This window comes from Podarcis gaigeae, assembly GCF_964106915.1.
Source record: "Podarcis gaigeae genome assembly, chromosome: Z".
In the NCBI taxonomy this organism is placed as follows: domain Eukaryota; kingdom Metazoa; phylum Chordata; class Lepidosauria; order Squamata; family Lacertidae; genus Podarcis; species Podarcis gaigeae.
This window is the reverse complement of record NC_139691.1, coordinates 10644414-10657455: the sequence shown is the minus strand read 5'-3', so window position 1 is coordinate 10657455 and position 13042 is coordinate 10644414. Positions and strand designations below refer to the sequence as shown.

The window sequence follows — 13042 nt, the reverse complement described above, 5'->3', positions numbered from 1 at the left end:
TGTGAACTAGAAATTCTTGCTCTAAAGCAAGGTAGTGCGTGGTGGAATTGAAGTGCTCCATGGAACAGATGCAAAAGGCAACATTGGCTACAGGAGTTTGGGGTACTTCAGGCAGGGCATCCTCAGTTGGCTCCATTAATCTGAAGTGGGGTGTACCAACTGAGAATCCTCTTGCATCTGCTTTCCTTGCCCCATGTAAAAGTGAGAAGAGTAATCCGGGGTTAGTTGGGACATATGGCAGGAAGGCGTGCAGGAATCCACACCATCCTGATGTGTGCTATGAAGACACTAGGGCTGCTGATGCACAATATCTGAAGCAAAGAAAATGGCCATTGCAAGATGTTCTGTTGATGTTTCCATAGTGGTGGCGGCTAAAATAGATGGGTTGTGCAACCTTAATACCTATGAAATATGAATGGAAAAATGGGTAGAAGCTCTGTGCTACATTGCTCCTGGATAGTTAATGGTGGGTATGTGAAATTCTTTGTGCAACAGGCTTTCTATATACATTCTAAGTTAATATTGCTGCTTTCCCTTTTATCAGAGGAGAGAATGTTGAGGATGCATTCCTAGAGGCTGCCAAGAAAATCTATCAGAACATCCAAGATGGGAGCCTGGATCTAAACGCTGCAGAATCTGGTGTACAACATAAGCCTTCAGCTCCACAGGGTGGCCGACTAACCAGTGAACCCCAGCCGCAGAGAGAAGGCTGTGGCTGCTAGTGACCTCACTTCTCAGCTCTGTTTCTGACCTTTCACCTCTGTTAGGAGCAGTGCTTTTGGCTGCTTCAGTTTCCTCTGTCCATCTTACTGGGTTTAATTAAAACTCCTGAGGCAACAGTTTAACACAGCACTAAACTGCTAAAAAATAAATAAGAGAAACTTAGATGTAATCAGGTTATCAAAGGCAAGTAGAGTCATACCCTCTCCCTGCATGGTAAATCTAGAAGTCTCCCCCCACCCCAGTCCTTGTGAATAGGTGTCACCAATACATGATTTACAAAAACAGAGCACTGATGGTTGGACCTCATGATTTTTATTATTATTCTTTCTCTTTCTGCAGGGCTTTGTCTCTTGTAAAATTTAACTTTACTAGCTTCAGCCTTTCCTCGCAGTCTGCAAGTGGTCTGGATCTGTCCTTTTTAGTAACAAAAAAAAGTTGATTTGCTGTGAAACAACCTACATGATTAGAGTGGGATCCTGCATAAGATTCCCTTTTTAGTGGGAAGGATTCCCTATTATGCAGTTGGTGGTAGTGGTGGTGGCAGCGGCATGGGGGCACTCATTGCAGGAGTGTTAGCCTTCATCCATCTTGGCCTCCCACATGGCAAGTATCTATCTTGTGCTTGTGCTCTGTAGCTTGATGCCACCCACCTCTTCCTTCTCCTTACCATTTTTACCTTTTGTGGCCCTTGTTAACAGAACGTAAATATGTATAAATTTTGAAGGAACAGAGCTAACACTTTAAAAAGTACATTCTGTGTATATGATCTTAATGAAATAAAAACAAACTGATTTACTGGCACTAGCATAGGTAATATATTGGTCTGTACAGTTCAACCTAATAATGACCACATCACCCCCAGCTTTAGTAACTGCAGTTCACTGACCATTGGCTTGATTCCGTGGTGTTGGCATTTGGAGGTTGTGCTTAGGAAGCTGGTTCCTGACACAGTGCAAAAGAACACTTACCCCAGTGTAATAGTATCTGTCCTATCTTGGCACTGTCGTCAGCCTATTGCTGCTTTTGTTTAATATTCCTGGTCTTGTGCAATTGCTGGTGTGCTAATATACTTTTCCTCTCTCTTTGGGAAGACTTTTTGCATTAATCCAGCTTCATTTCCTGCCTTATTGTATAGGAAGGATGGGCTGTTGGACATCTTACACTTTTAAGAAAAGATATATTCTCAACTGGACTGTCAAGTATTTTACACTCTAGGGATTTTGAACCATACCGTGGCATTTGACACTACAGTTGACATAGGCTTAATTTCTGCTGCTCCTCAGTTCTTCCTCCATGCTGTGGTTGCAAAGAACTTTGAGAGAAGTAATTCAGAGCAATTGTGTATATGCAGACCTGTCTGTCTACTTGGGTTGGAGCCACCACATATGTAAACAATCTCAACTGTACTGTAACTCTTCCATAACAACCTGCTATTTAAAAGAAAAAGAGGGCAACAAATGGGTTAAGCTTGATTGGGCTTCACTATGTTTCACTATGTTTCACTATATTGACTGCAATGCTTCAAATATAGCATAGTTTTTTTTTTGTTTTTAGCCCTGTAAAGACACTAAGCAAGGCCATGTTCAACTATGTAAAAGCAAAGGGTGATAACCAGCATACTGTACAGTCAATGTTAAATAAAAGCCAAAACTGGAATGTGCAGATGATTTAAGTGTTTGGATAATGTGTACACTGTCCCTTTGTGTGTTTCCTTTTTGTTTGGCTCTGGATAGGTTTCTCTCCCCCAACCTAAGATTCTTAAAATAGATGGGTATTACAAAAGATGCAGCTTGGATTGCACCATGTGGGGTTTTTGCCCGGGGACCATGACCAGTTGATATACAATTTTAAGTTTGGGCAAAGGCAATCACTTTCTGCAGCTTGTTGGTGGTGCAATACCCCCCCCCCTTATATCCTCCAAATTATAAGTTACAGTAGGTCTTTGTTTCTGTGACAGGACTTATTTGGGCTGCTGTACTCATTTATTGTAACAATGCTATTATCTAAATATTTGTAAATAAAGTACCTGTATCTAGATAAATGACAGTGGTCGTTCTTTGAAGATGTGCACTCAAGAGGGTGTGGATTGTGGGTCACATGAAGCAAGTATCCCTTTTTATATGAACCCACTAGACCACAGTTGTTGTAGTTTTGCTATGTTATTCCATGTGTGAAGGTTCTAGACCCGTGTAATATTTGTCACAGAAGGTGATAGATGGTTTTATTGTATAATGTATCAAACAATCCTCCCTAGCCTGCTCTCTATGAATATTTATGGTAGTGTGAAAGCAAAAAACCCCACCATCATTCTAGGTGAGCTGCTACATACCTATGTAGCTGAAGCACAATCAGCATGCTTGCCTTTAGACTTTAAATCATTTTGCAGAACACTTAGTTAAAGCACGGAATGTTAAGACCAACAGATGTGCTGCTTCACCATCAACCAGTCCTCAAGTCTAGTTGCAGATATTTTTTATCTAAACCTCCTATAGGGAAGAGCCTAGAACCTTATTGCTATAAACAGGCAACAACCAGAAAGGCTGCTAGAAAACACTCATTTATCACTAACGTACATTTCTGTGGATTAATCTTGGCTGAAAGGTAGGCTCTCCAAATAGAGGAAACTGTTAGTAAAAAATCAAGTTCCCATTTTAACAGGGGCAATCCTCACACATGGTGGAATGGTGTTGAAAATCCCACCCAATGCAGCATTACCTAGCCCTAGATTTGGAATGGTGGAAAGTACAGTTCTCCCTCGAGCTTTGCTTTTGAACTTTCTGGTTCTACTTGCTCTTGGATCTCGTCAGTCTTAATCATTAAAGTTCATTGGAGAATATCACTGAAGAATTGTGAAGTTGCATAATCAGTTTGATGGAAGCAAAACTGATCTTGAAAAGCACATGTTTTATTATTGTTAGGTAAAGGGGGCTCACTTCATTTTTGTAAGTGCAGCATTGCTTAAATTTCAAGTATGCGTGGTGGATCTCAACATTCAGACCAGTAAAAAATAGCTAAGGGTTGTTTTGTATTCCACCCTTTTATTCAAAGGGTAGACACCACTCAAATTAGTAAACCTAAGTAATGTCATGTTACTTCCAATGAGTCTACTTAGAACAACCCCTAGTGAACAAACGTCAGCTTCTGCTATGTTAATAAAGTTTATGCTAGTTTTCCACAGTAGCTCAAATGGACAACAGCCATTTGCTGTGGCACTGCAGTCCTTGATCACAGAATGGGAGTGGAAAGAGAGAGAGAAATAGAGGAGAAAATTACTTTTTATTTTAAGAGTTTAAGCAGGAATTAGAATAAAGTACTATTTGAGGTAAACTGCAACAGAATTAAGAGCTGAGACAAAACTTATGTGCATAAACTGAGAAAAAGCTCTGTTGGGGTGGGGTGAGGAGGGGAAGTGAGGTGAGACAGCCAGTCTGTATAAAAGTTAAGTCACATGACCCTGCATCTTCTAAGTAGGTAGATGGAGACAACCTCCATACTTTAAATACCTCCTTCATAGTGGGGAGTAAATTTGCTTCTGGTGGAAATATGGAAGCATATGAAGAAGTGTGCATGCACACGAAAGCTCATACCAAGAACTAACTTAGTTGGTCTTTAAGGTGCTACTGGAAGGAATTTTTTTTGTTTTGAATATGGAAGCAGTTATTGCTGCAAAATCTAGGACACATTCAAATCCCTTAGGTGGGCAACATTTTTCAGAGAGCCTTGATCCCTTACAGGGTGGAGCTAGTTTCAAAAAGTCACATCCATTGCATTTGTAAAGTAGGCAACATTCCAGCTGTGCACAGGTTGATATTTCTACACAAACACAACATGCAGGCAAAGAATGCATGACAAGGGTATCTACCCAAGGACTAGCTTGGGTAGGTTCCCTATCCCTGCCTTGTAACATCCTAGATATGCATAGGAACCTGGTGGAACAACTAGTCACTAAATATTTATGTTTATAGAAAGCAGAAGAAAACACAAGGTGCATTTTTTTGGGGGGGGGAATATTTATTTTTGTAAAAAAAATTCAACAGAATACAAATTTTCACTAAAAATGCTTAAAAAGCTTATGCCCATTCACCTGCATATAAATAAATGCACGCACCCCTACCCCACAAACAAAAGGATGCAGACATCAATGGCTGTAACTTTCAATACTGCAAATGCTACACTCTAGCTTGCATTGCAGAAGTGCTCCATAGAAATAAAAATTCAAGTAAGTATGCATACGTAATAAAAAACACCTGAGCTCACACCTTAAATGTCTTTAGGAATATTAACAGGGACGTGGAAACCAATGAGGTAGTCTTCTGATGCCTTCAAAGCCAGGCTATTGGCACAGGCTGCACCAATACAGCTGCATTTCGCTGCTTACCTATAATAAATAAATAAATAAATAAATAAATAAATAAAAAACTTCAGTGATTACTGTAAAATATGCTTGCTGCGAATGGCAAGCAAGGTTACAATCATACGAATTTACTGATTGATTAACAAAGGATTTTCAGTTAACTTTTTAGCAGAAGTCATTTCTTAAGCATGAAAGGTGATGCTGGGCTGGCTGGAAGTAAACTGAGGTACTGTGTTGCCTCAGGTTCTGGGTAAGCTGCTACCTTCCTAATTGCTAGCAGAGCTAAGAAAAGGGGAGCTGCCAACCATGAATGCATCTAGGAAGGGCAGTCCAGAAGGCTGGTGAGAGCACCTCCCTCTAGGTGACAAGATAGGGTTCAATACAACTGATGCTCTCCAGTGGAAGGGGCTACCTAGCTTCCCCCACAATGTACAGTACTAGAAAAGCAAGGCAACCCACCACATAGCCTTTATGACTATAGAAAAATAATGAATCCAACACAATGTGCAGCAGGGAGAAGTTAAGATCACTATAGCAAGGAGGCCACTCTAGATGAGGTCTAAAGAGATGATAATGGTCCACTAGGGAGCAGTGGGGATTATGCTACCCAGAAATGCTTCACCTTTTGGAAGGTTGGTTCATTCAACATTATGTACCCTGTCAAACTCTGTGAAGGGTACTGTTATAGGCTTATGCAGACTTTTACTCCATTGGGAACTGCTGGTGTGACCTCATCCAGGGCAGAGGTGTTATAATTAAATTGTGGTCTGTATGTGGGCTTGAGCAACAATGCTGGAGATAAAATCTAGGGGGGGGGGGGGAGATAGGCCTGAGAGACTGAAAATCTCTCCAGGTTCTCTGACAGCTCCCTGGCATTGCTTCCACTAACACCTCAGATTAGGTGGGGTAAGTCCTCCACCTGGTCCAACCCAGGTGCTCTTTACTCAGGGCTGATGTGCCATTGCTTGAAGTTAAAACTGCTGCTAGGACACCATGGGCAGAATTCCATGCCTTGGACACTTTAAGGAGTCCTGCTCATCACTCAATGGGGGTGTAATCTTAATTATGTGTTTGTAAGAACAACACACAGGAGACTGCAAATCTGGAGGTACTACAGAGGAATAGTTAGATGAGGGCAATTATGTCCTCTCCTCATTTTCCTGTGGCAAGATGTGACCTTGGAGTGGTGTCTCCCCCTCCCCCTGCTTTTCTGAGCTTTTCCTGCTCCAGAACAGGTACCAGGCTTGGATCCCACTTAAGGTTCTGGAATGCCCTACAGATGATGTAGAAGAACCTCATGCGCTGCTCTCCACAGCTTACCCTACCCCAACCTGGGGCTACACAGAATTGTACAAAACAGATCGAGGGCACCAGGATGGGGAAGGCTGTCATTAGCAATTAAAAACTGTAAGCATAAGTGCCATGAATCATGAGCATGACCTCAGTGTTTGATGCAAGATATAGGTGTGAGTTGTAACTCTTCCCCCCCCCCCCCCGAGTTACATGGAGGAAGGCTGGTTACACAGCTAGACTTTCAAAAAAATGTCATACTTAGAAATAAGAACTACATACTCCCTTGAATGAGGTGGCTAACCTGTGGCCCTCCAGGAGTTGCTGGACTTCAGTTCCCATCACCCCTGACCAATGGCTATGCTGGCTGGGGCTGATGAGAGTTGGAGTCCAACATTTGCAGGGTCACAGTCACCCTGCCCTAGAAATTGTATTTATATTTCAGTCTAAATTTTAACATTTATTGATCAATTCCACACATTCCACTGTCATCACCCCACGACTCTTACCTGCTGGGATTATGCCTTGTACTGATGAATACCTGGAGATTGTGTTGAAATACCTGTTGTTGTCCTGGAAGGAGATCTAGAAAACTAGAAAAGATATCCCCATTCAATGAGCAAAAAAACTGAGAAGGCAACACATTGCAAGAGCCCTTGACTTTTCTTGCTTCTGGGATATGGATAATAGCAGCATAATCCCTATGATTATTATTTTTGTAAGACTTACAGCAGGCTAAAATATTTGGTAAAATATAAAGAGAAAGGATACACAAAACTTTTATTCAAGATAAGCAGGTCCGAACATTCAAAGTGAATAAATTCATTGCTCAGAGTAGTACATCTCCCAGTCCCTTCCTCCTGTGCTGAAGTTTTCCAAAACCCTTACAAAATATAAACTACTAACAAGGTGGTTCAGTAAAAGGATATAACTAGAATCAAACCTGTTATAGTTTAGGCAATTGGCTCTGCAGAGAAAGCCTGTTACTGGAGTGTCTACTAAAAGGACTTGAAAGAGATCCATGGCAGTTTATTCCAAGGCAGCCATCTGGGAGGCTTTTTCTTAACCACTGTAACATGCATTTTATTTTAGCTTTGGTCGTTGCAGCCATCTCACAAAACAGGGACAGAGGGCAAGAAGAGCCAACAGCAAAGAGGTAAGGGAAAAAAAGCAAAATACAAACTAGAGTGGTTACGTAGAAACAAATAGGAGAGAAAGGATACTAAGGAATTTAAAGAAATGCTAAACAAAAAACTGAGCAGAAACACAAATAGGAGAAAAAGAACATATCTGCTTTGAGTAAAAGCAGGGACTTAACTAGAAGAGGAGCAGCTAAATTTTCAAGACACACACCCCTGCTTTCATGAATCAAGAGTGAAAAGCCTGCTTGGCTCAGTGGGCCAGATCCTTATCAGCCCTTATGGGGCAACTTTGATAGATGGTTGGGATGTCCCTTGTGCAGTGCTTTCCCAGCGCCCAGCAGACAGGTGATTGTCAGGGCATTTGGAAAGCACTTTGTAAGTCCTGTGCTCAGTGATCTCCAAGTGCTGAGCATAAGACTGACAGGACTGCTTTCTGCAGGGATCAGTTCCACAGTCTATCTAGCCACATCTCCACCTGCCCCACAGCTGACATCAGATGGGGGACAGGTGGGTGTAGTTTGGGAGAAACAGCCTCAGTGAGATGAAATGTTGAAGTATCAGGTTATGCATGGAGGGACACACATTTTAACACAAAGTTATCACAAAATCCTGTTAAAAACCAACATACAATTGAGCTCCAAAATTTTTAGAAAATATGCATGTGAAAAGCCAATGTATATTCAGACCACAGAGAATTAATTTCTGATATTCAAGCAAACACAAGACATAGGGAGAAGGTTTTCTACTAGTTGCCTCCAGCCAGAAAGAACTGCTTCAACAGCTGTTCTGGGAGGGGTAAGGAGGGAAAGGAGGACACTCTGGACCCTGCCCCCAGCAGAGGAACAAGAGCCATTGGCTATTTTTTTCTGGTGTAAGCCACTGATCATCACTTGATCAAAAGGCAGGGTATACTTTAAAATAAATGAAAATAGAAAGACTCTCTCCTACACAGAAGCAGTAAATCCAAATCAATGTGGAAACCTACCTGGTTCATTGTGAGAACTGACTCTTCGTGCAGAGAGTCAGTTAACCCTGAGGAGTTCAAGGACGGAAACTGCGAGTCTGTTGAAGTACTGCTAACTAGTTCATCCAATGCATCAACTTGCCTCTTCAGGCTATGGAGGGTGCCCTCAGTCTGCTGTTTTCCTTTAATTAACACCTCCACTTGCTTTGACATGCACTGACGAAGCTGAGCCTTAAAGAACACACTGAGTTATTTAACTGACTGGTTTATTAGATAATTCTGTGCTATATCAATAAAGGGGTGCATAAAGGTAAAGGTATCCCTGACCGTTAGGTCCAGTTGCAGACGACTCATCTCACTTTACAGGCCAAGGGAGCCGATGTTTGTTCGCAGACAGTTTTTCTAAGCCATTTCTGGAGAAACCAGAGCAGTGCACAGAAACGCCGTTTGCCTTCCCGCCGGAGCGGTACCTATTTATCTACTTGCACTTTGACGTGCTTTCAAACTGCTAAGTGGGCAGCAGCTGGGACCGAACAACGGGAGCTCACCCCGTCGCGGGGAAAAGGTGTACATACTATCAAGGAAAACTATGACCCCCACAATAACTGGAAATATTAGCCCCCTCCCCCACTCAAAGGCTGGGAACCTAGTACATGAACTGTTGTGGTACCTTGAGCCGATCCTCATGGTGCTGCAGCTGTTCTCGGCGTGCTTTTCCACGCCATTGTTCATCCTTGAGAGAAAAGAGAACAGATTGAAACAAGTGGCCTGATAAAAAGATTAAGGTAGGATTTGCAGGTTGGTAATCATCATATAATGAACATAGGACAGTGACATCATAAACTAGCAGGGCTATGAACACCATGCAGCTGCAGCTACTCTGCATAAATACTACAGAACCCTACTTGCAAGTTCCAGCAGCTCAAGGAGTTCAGGATTTATTTATTTATTTAAAACGGGTTTTAGACCTCTAGTTTTTTATTTTTAAAGAAATAGAAACTAGGACTGTAAGTGGCACTGATCAAAGTCTAGGAGCCTGAGTGTGGGGGAAAGCTTCCTATGTTTGTGTACCACAGCAGGGAAGATGCAGGAGTTGGTTGCTTCAAACTGAGATTCATAAGGCGCACAATACAGGAAGAATGATTCTTGCTTGCATGCAAAATTGATGGTCTGAAGCAGCTCTGATTTTTTTAACACTGATTTTAGTAGGGTTGTGTTTACCGTGATGTGGACTTTGGAAAGGTCCAGCTTTTCATCAAAGCACAGCATTCTTCCCTCATTATTTGTGAAAGGATAATTTTCCTTCAGACTTTCCAAGTCACTCTGAGGTCTTCTTTCAATCTCAAAAGTAGTCTCCAGTTCTCCCAAAAGCTTTGGAGGGGATTGACTCAGATCCTTCAAACCGGTTCTCATTTTGTCTTTCACTTCCAGCTTAAGTGACTTCACTGTCCCTTTCATCTCTTTGTGTTGTTTCTCTAAATTCTCTTGACTCTTCATCTAAGCAATGGGACACAAGGGTGAGACAGAAGGATTTCAGAGAGGATGCTAAGGATTAACAGCCAATTAGCAAACCAGACCCAATGCAGACACCCAGCAGGCCCTATGTGATCAGTGGCAGAAATGAATAGGGTCACTGGTGGGGCTCCTAATCTGGCTAGCATTGGAGGAACTGCTGCTTATGTGAGAATAAGGTAATGGTAAAGGGAAGCGGGTGGCACTGTGATCTAAACCACAGAGCTTAGGCCTTGCCAATCAGACGATCAGAGGTTTGAATCCCCGTGAGGGGCTGAGCTCCCGTTACTCGGTCCCAGCTCCTGCCCACCTAGCATTTCGAAAGCACGTCAAAGTGCAAGTAGATAAATCGGTACTGCTCCAGTGGGAAGGTAAATGGCGTTTCCGTGAGCTGCTCTGGTTTGCCAGAGGCGGCTTAGTTATGCTGGCCACATGACCCGGAAGCTGTCTGTGGACAAACGCCAGCTCCTTCGGCCTATAGAGCGAGATGAGCACCGCAACCCCAGAATTGTCCACGACTGGACCTAATGGTCAGGGGGTATCTTTACCTTTACCTTTTTAAGGTAATGGTAACATCATAGGTCCCCTTCATGGATCACTGCCTTGCCGTGGCAAAGGGGCTTGAAGAACTCAGAGAAGCTATGAACTATGCCAAGCAGGGCACCCAAGATGAACAGGTCATAGTGGAGAGTTTTGACCAAATGTGATCCACCTGGAGGAGGAACCGGCAAGCCATTCCAGTATCGCTGCCAAGAAAACTCCATGGACAAAGACAACAGGCATATAAAAGTTATGACGCTGGAAGATGAGCCCCTCAGGTCGGAAGGCGTCCAACATGCTACTGGGGAAGAGCAGAGGGCAAGTACAAGTAGGTCCAGAACTGATGAAGCGACTGGGCCAAAGCCGAAAGGACGCTCAGTTGCGGATATGCCTGGAAGCGAAAGGAAAGTCCAATGCTGTAAAGAAAAATATTGCATAGGAACCTGGAATGTAAGAACCATGAACCTGGGTAAGTTGGAGGTGGTCAAAAATGAGATGGCAAGAATAAATATTGACATCCTGGGCATCAGTGAACTAAAATGGACGGGAATGGGTGAATTCAGTTCGGATGACCATCATATCTACTACTGTGGGCAAGAAACCCGTAAAAGAAATGGAGTGGCCCTCATAGTCAACAAAAGAGTGGCGAAGGCTGTACTGGGATGCAATCTCAAAAATGATAGAATGATCTCGATACGAATCCAAGGCAGACCTTTTAACATCACAGTAATCCAAGTTTATGCACCAACTACTGGTGCTGAAGAAACTGAAATTGACCAATTCTATGAAGACTTACAACACCTTATAGAAGTGACACCAAAGAAGGATGTTCTTCTCATCATAGGGGATTGGAATGCTAAAGTAGGGAGTCAAGAGATAAAAGGAACAACTGGCAAGTTTGGCCTTGGAGATCAAAACGAAGCAGGGCAAAGGCTAATAGAGTTCTGTCAAGAGAACAAGCTGGTCATCACAAACACGCTTTTCCAACAACACAAGAGACGACTCTACACATGGACATCACCAAATGGGCAGCATCGAAATCAGATTGATTATATTCTCTGCAGCCAAAGATGGAGAAGCTCTATACAGTCAGCAAAGACAAGACCTGGAGCTGACTGTGGCTCAGATCATCAGCTTCTTATAGCAAAATTCAAGCTTAAACTGAAGAAAGTAGGAAAAACCATTGGGCCGATAAGATACAATCTAAGTCAAATCCCTTATGAATACACAGTGGAAGTGAGGAACAGGTTTAAGGATTTAGATTTGGTGGACAGAGTGCCTGAAGAACTATGGATGGAGGCTCGTAACATTATACAGGAGGCAGCAACGAAAACCATCCCAATGAAAAGGAAATGTAAGAAAGCAAAGTGGCTGTCCAATGAGGCCTTACAAATAGCGGGGGAGAGAAGGCAAGCAAAATGCGAGGGAGATGGTGAAAGATACAGGAAATTGAATGCAGATTTCCAAAGAATAGAAAGGAGAGACAAGAAGACCTTCTTAAATGAGCAATGCAAAGAAATAGAGGAAAGCAATAGAATGGGAAGAACCAGAGATCTGTTCAAGAAAATTGGAGATATGAAAGGAACATTTCGTACAAAGATTTCCATAATAAAGGACAAAAGTGGAAAGGACCTAACAGAAGCAGAAGACATCAAGAAGAGGTGGCAAGAATACACAGAGGAATTATACCAGAAAGAAATGGATGTCCCGTATACCCCAGGTAGTGTGGTTGCTGACCTTGAGCCAGACATCCTGGAAAGTGAAGTCAAACGGGCATTAGAAAGCACTGCAAATAACAAGGCCAGTGGAAGTGATGGTATTCCAGCTGAACTATTTAAAATTTTAAAAGATGATGCTGTTAAGGTGCTACACTCAATATGCCAGCAAGTTTGGAAAACTCAGCAGTGGCCAGAAGATTGGAGAAGATCAGTCTACATCCCAATCCCAAAGAAGGGCAGTGCCAAAGAATGCTCCAGCTACCGCACAATTGCACTCATTTCACACGCTAGCAAGGTTATGCTTAAAATTCTACAAGGAAGGCTCAAGCAGTATGTGGACCGAGAACTCCCAGAAATGCAAGCTGGATTTAGAAGAGGCAGAGGAACCAGAGACCATATTGCAAACATGCGCTGGATTATGGAGAAAGCTAGAGAGTTCCAGAAAGACATCTACTTCTGCTTCATTGACTATGCAAAAGCCTTTGACTGTGTCGACCATGGCAAACTATGGCAAGTTCTTAAAGAAATGGGAGTGCCAGATCACCTCATCTGTCTCCTGAGAAATCTCTATGTGGGACAAGAAGCTACAGTTAGAACTGGATATGGTACAACTGATTGGTTCAAAATTGGGAAAGGAGTACGACAAGGCTGTATTTTGTCTCCCTGCTTATTTAACTTATATGCAGAATTCATCATGCGAAAGGCTGGGCTGGATGAATCCCTAGCTGGAATTAAGATTGCCGGAAGAAATATCAACAACCTCAGATATGCAGATGACACAACCTTGATGGCAGAAAGT

General features: G+C 42.6%; 2 protein-coding genes across 5 annotated transcripts in view; one reads left to right on the top strand and one right to left on the bottom strand.

The window, feature by feature from the left end:
• The window catches only part of RAB14 (RAB14, member RAS oncogene family), a 36023-nt gene extending 33259 nt beyond the window's left edge, over nt 1-2764 (top strand). Inside the window, exon 8 of the mRNA XM_083721908.1 lies at nt 545-2764. Within this exon, the coding sequence (XP_083578034.1) occupies nt 545-722 (178 nt within the window). The 3' untranslated portion in view covers nt 723-2764. The remainder of the gene's footprint in view (nt 1-544) is intronic.
• Nucleotides 2765-4713: 1949 nt separating this feature from the next.
• The window catches only part of CNTRL (centriolin), a 63685-nt gene continuing 55356 nt past the window's right edge, over nt 4714-13042 (bottom strand). For all 4 annotated transcript variants that reach the window (XM_083721559.1, XM_083721560.1, XM_083721561.1 and 1 more), the window contains 5 exons: nt 9695-9970; nt 9144-9206; nt 8495-8704; nt 6877-6960; nt 4714-5101 (listed from right to left, as the gene is read on the bottom strand). In XM_083721559.1, the coding sequence (XP_083577685.1) occupies nt 6886-6960; nt 8495-8704; nt 9144-9206; nt 9695-9970 (624 nt within the window). In that variant the 3' untranslated portion in view covers nt 4714-5101; nt 6877-6885. The remainder of the gene's footprint in view (nt 5102-6876; nt 6961-8494; nt 8705-9143; nt 9207-9694; nt 9971-13042) is intronic.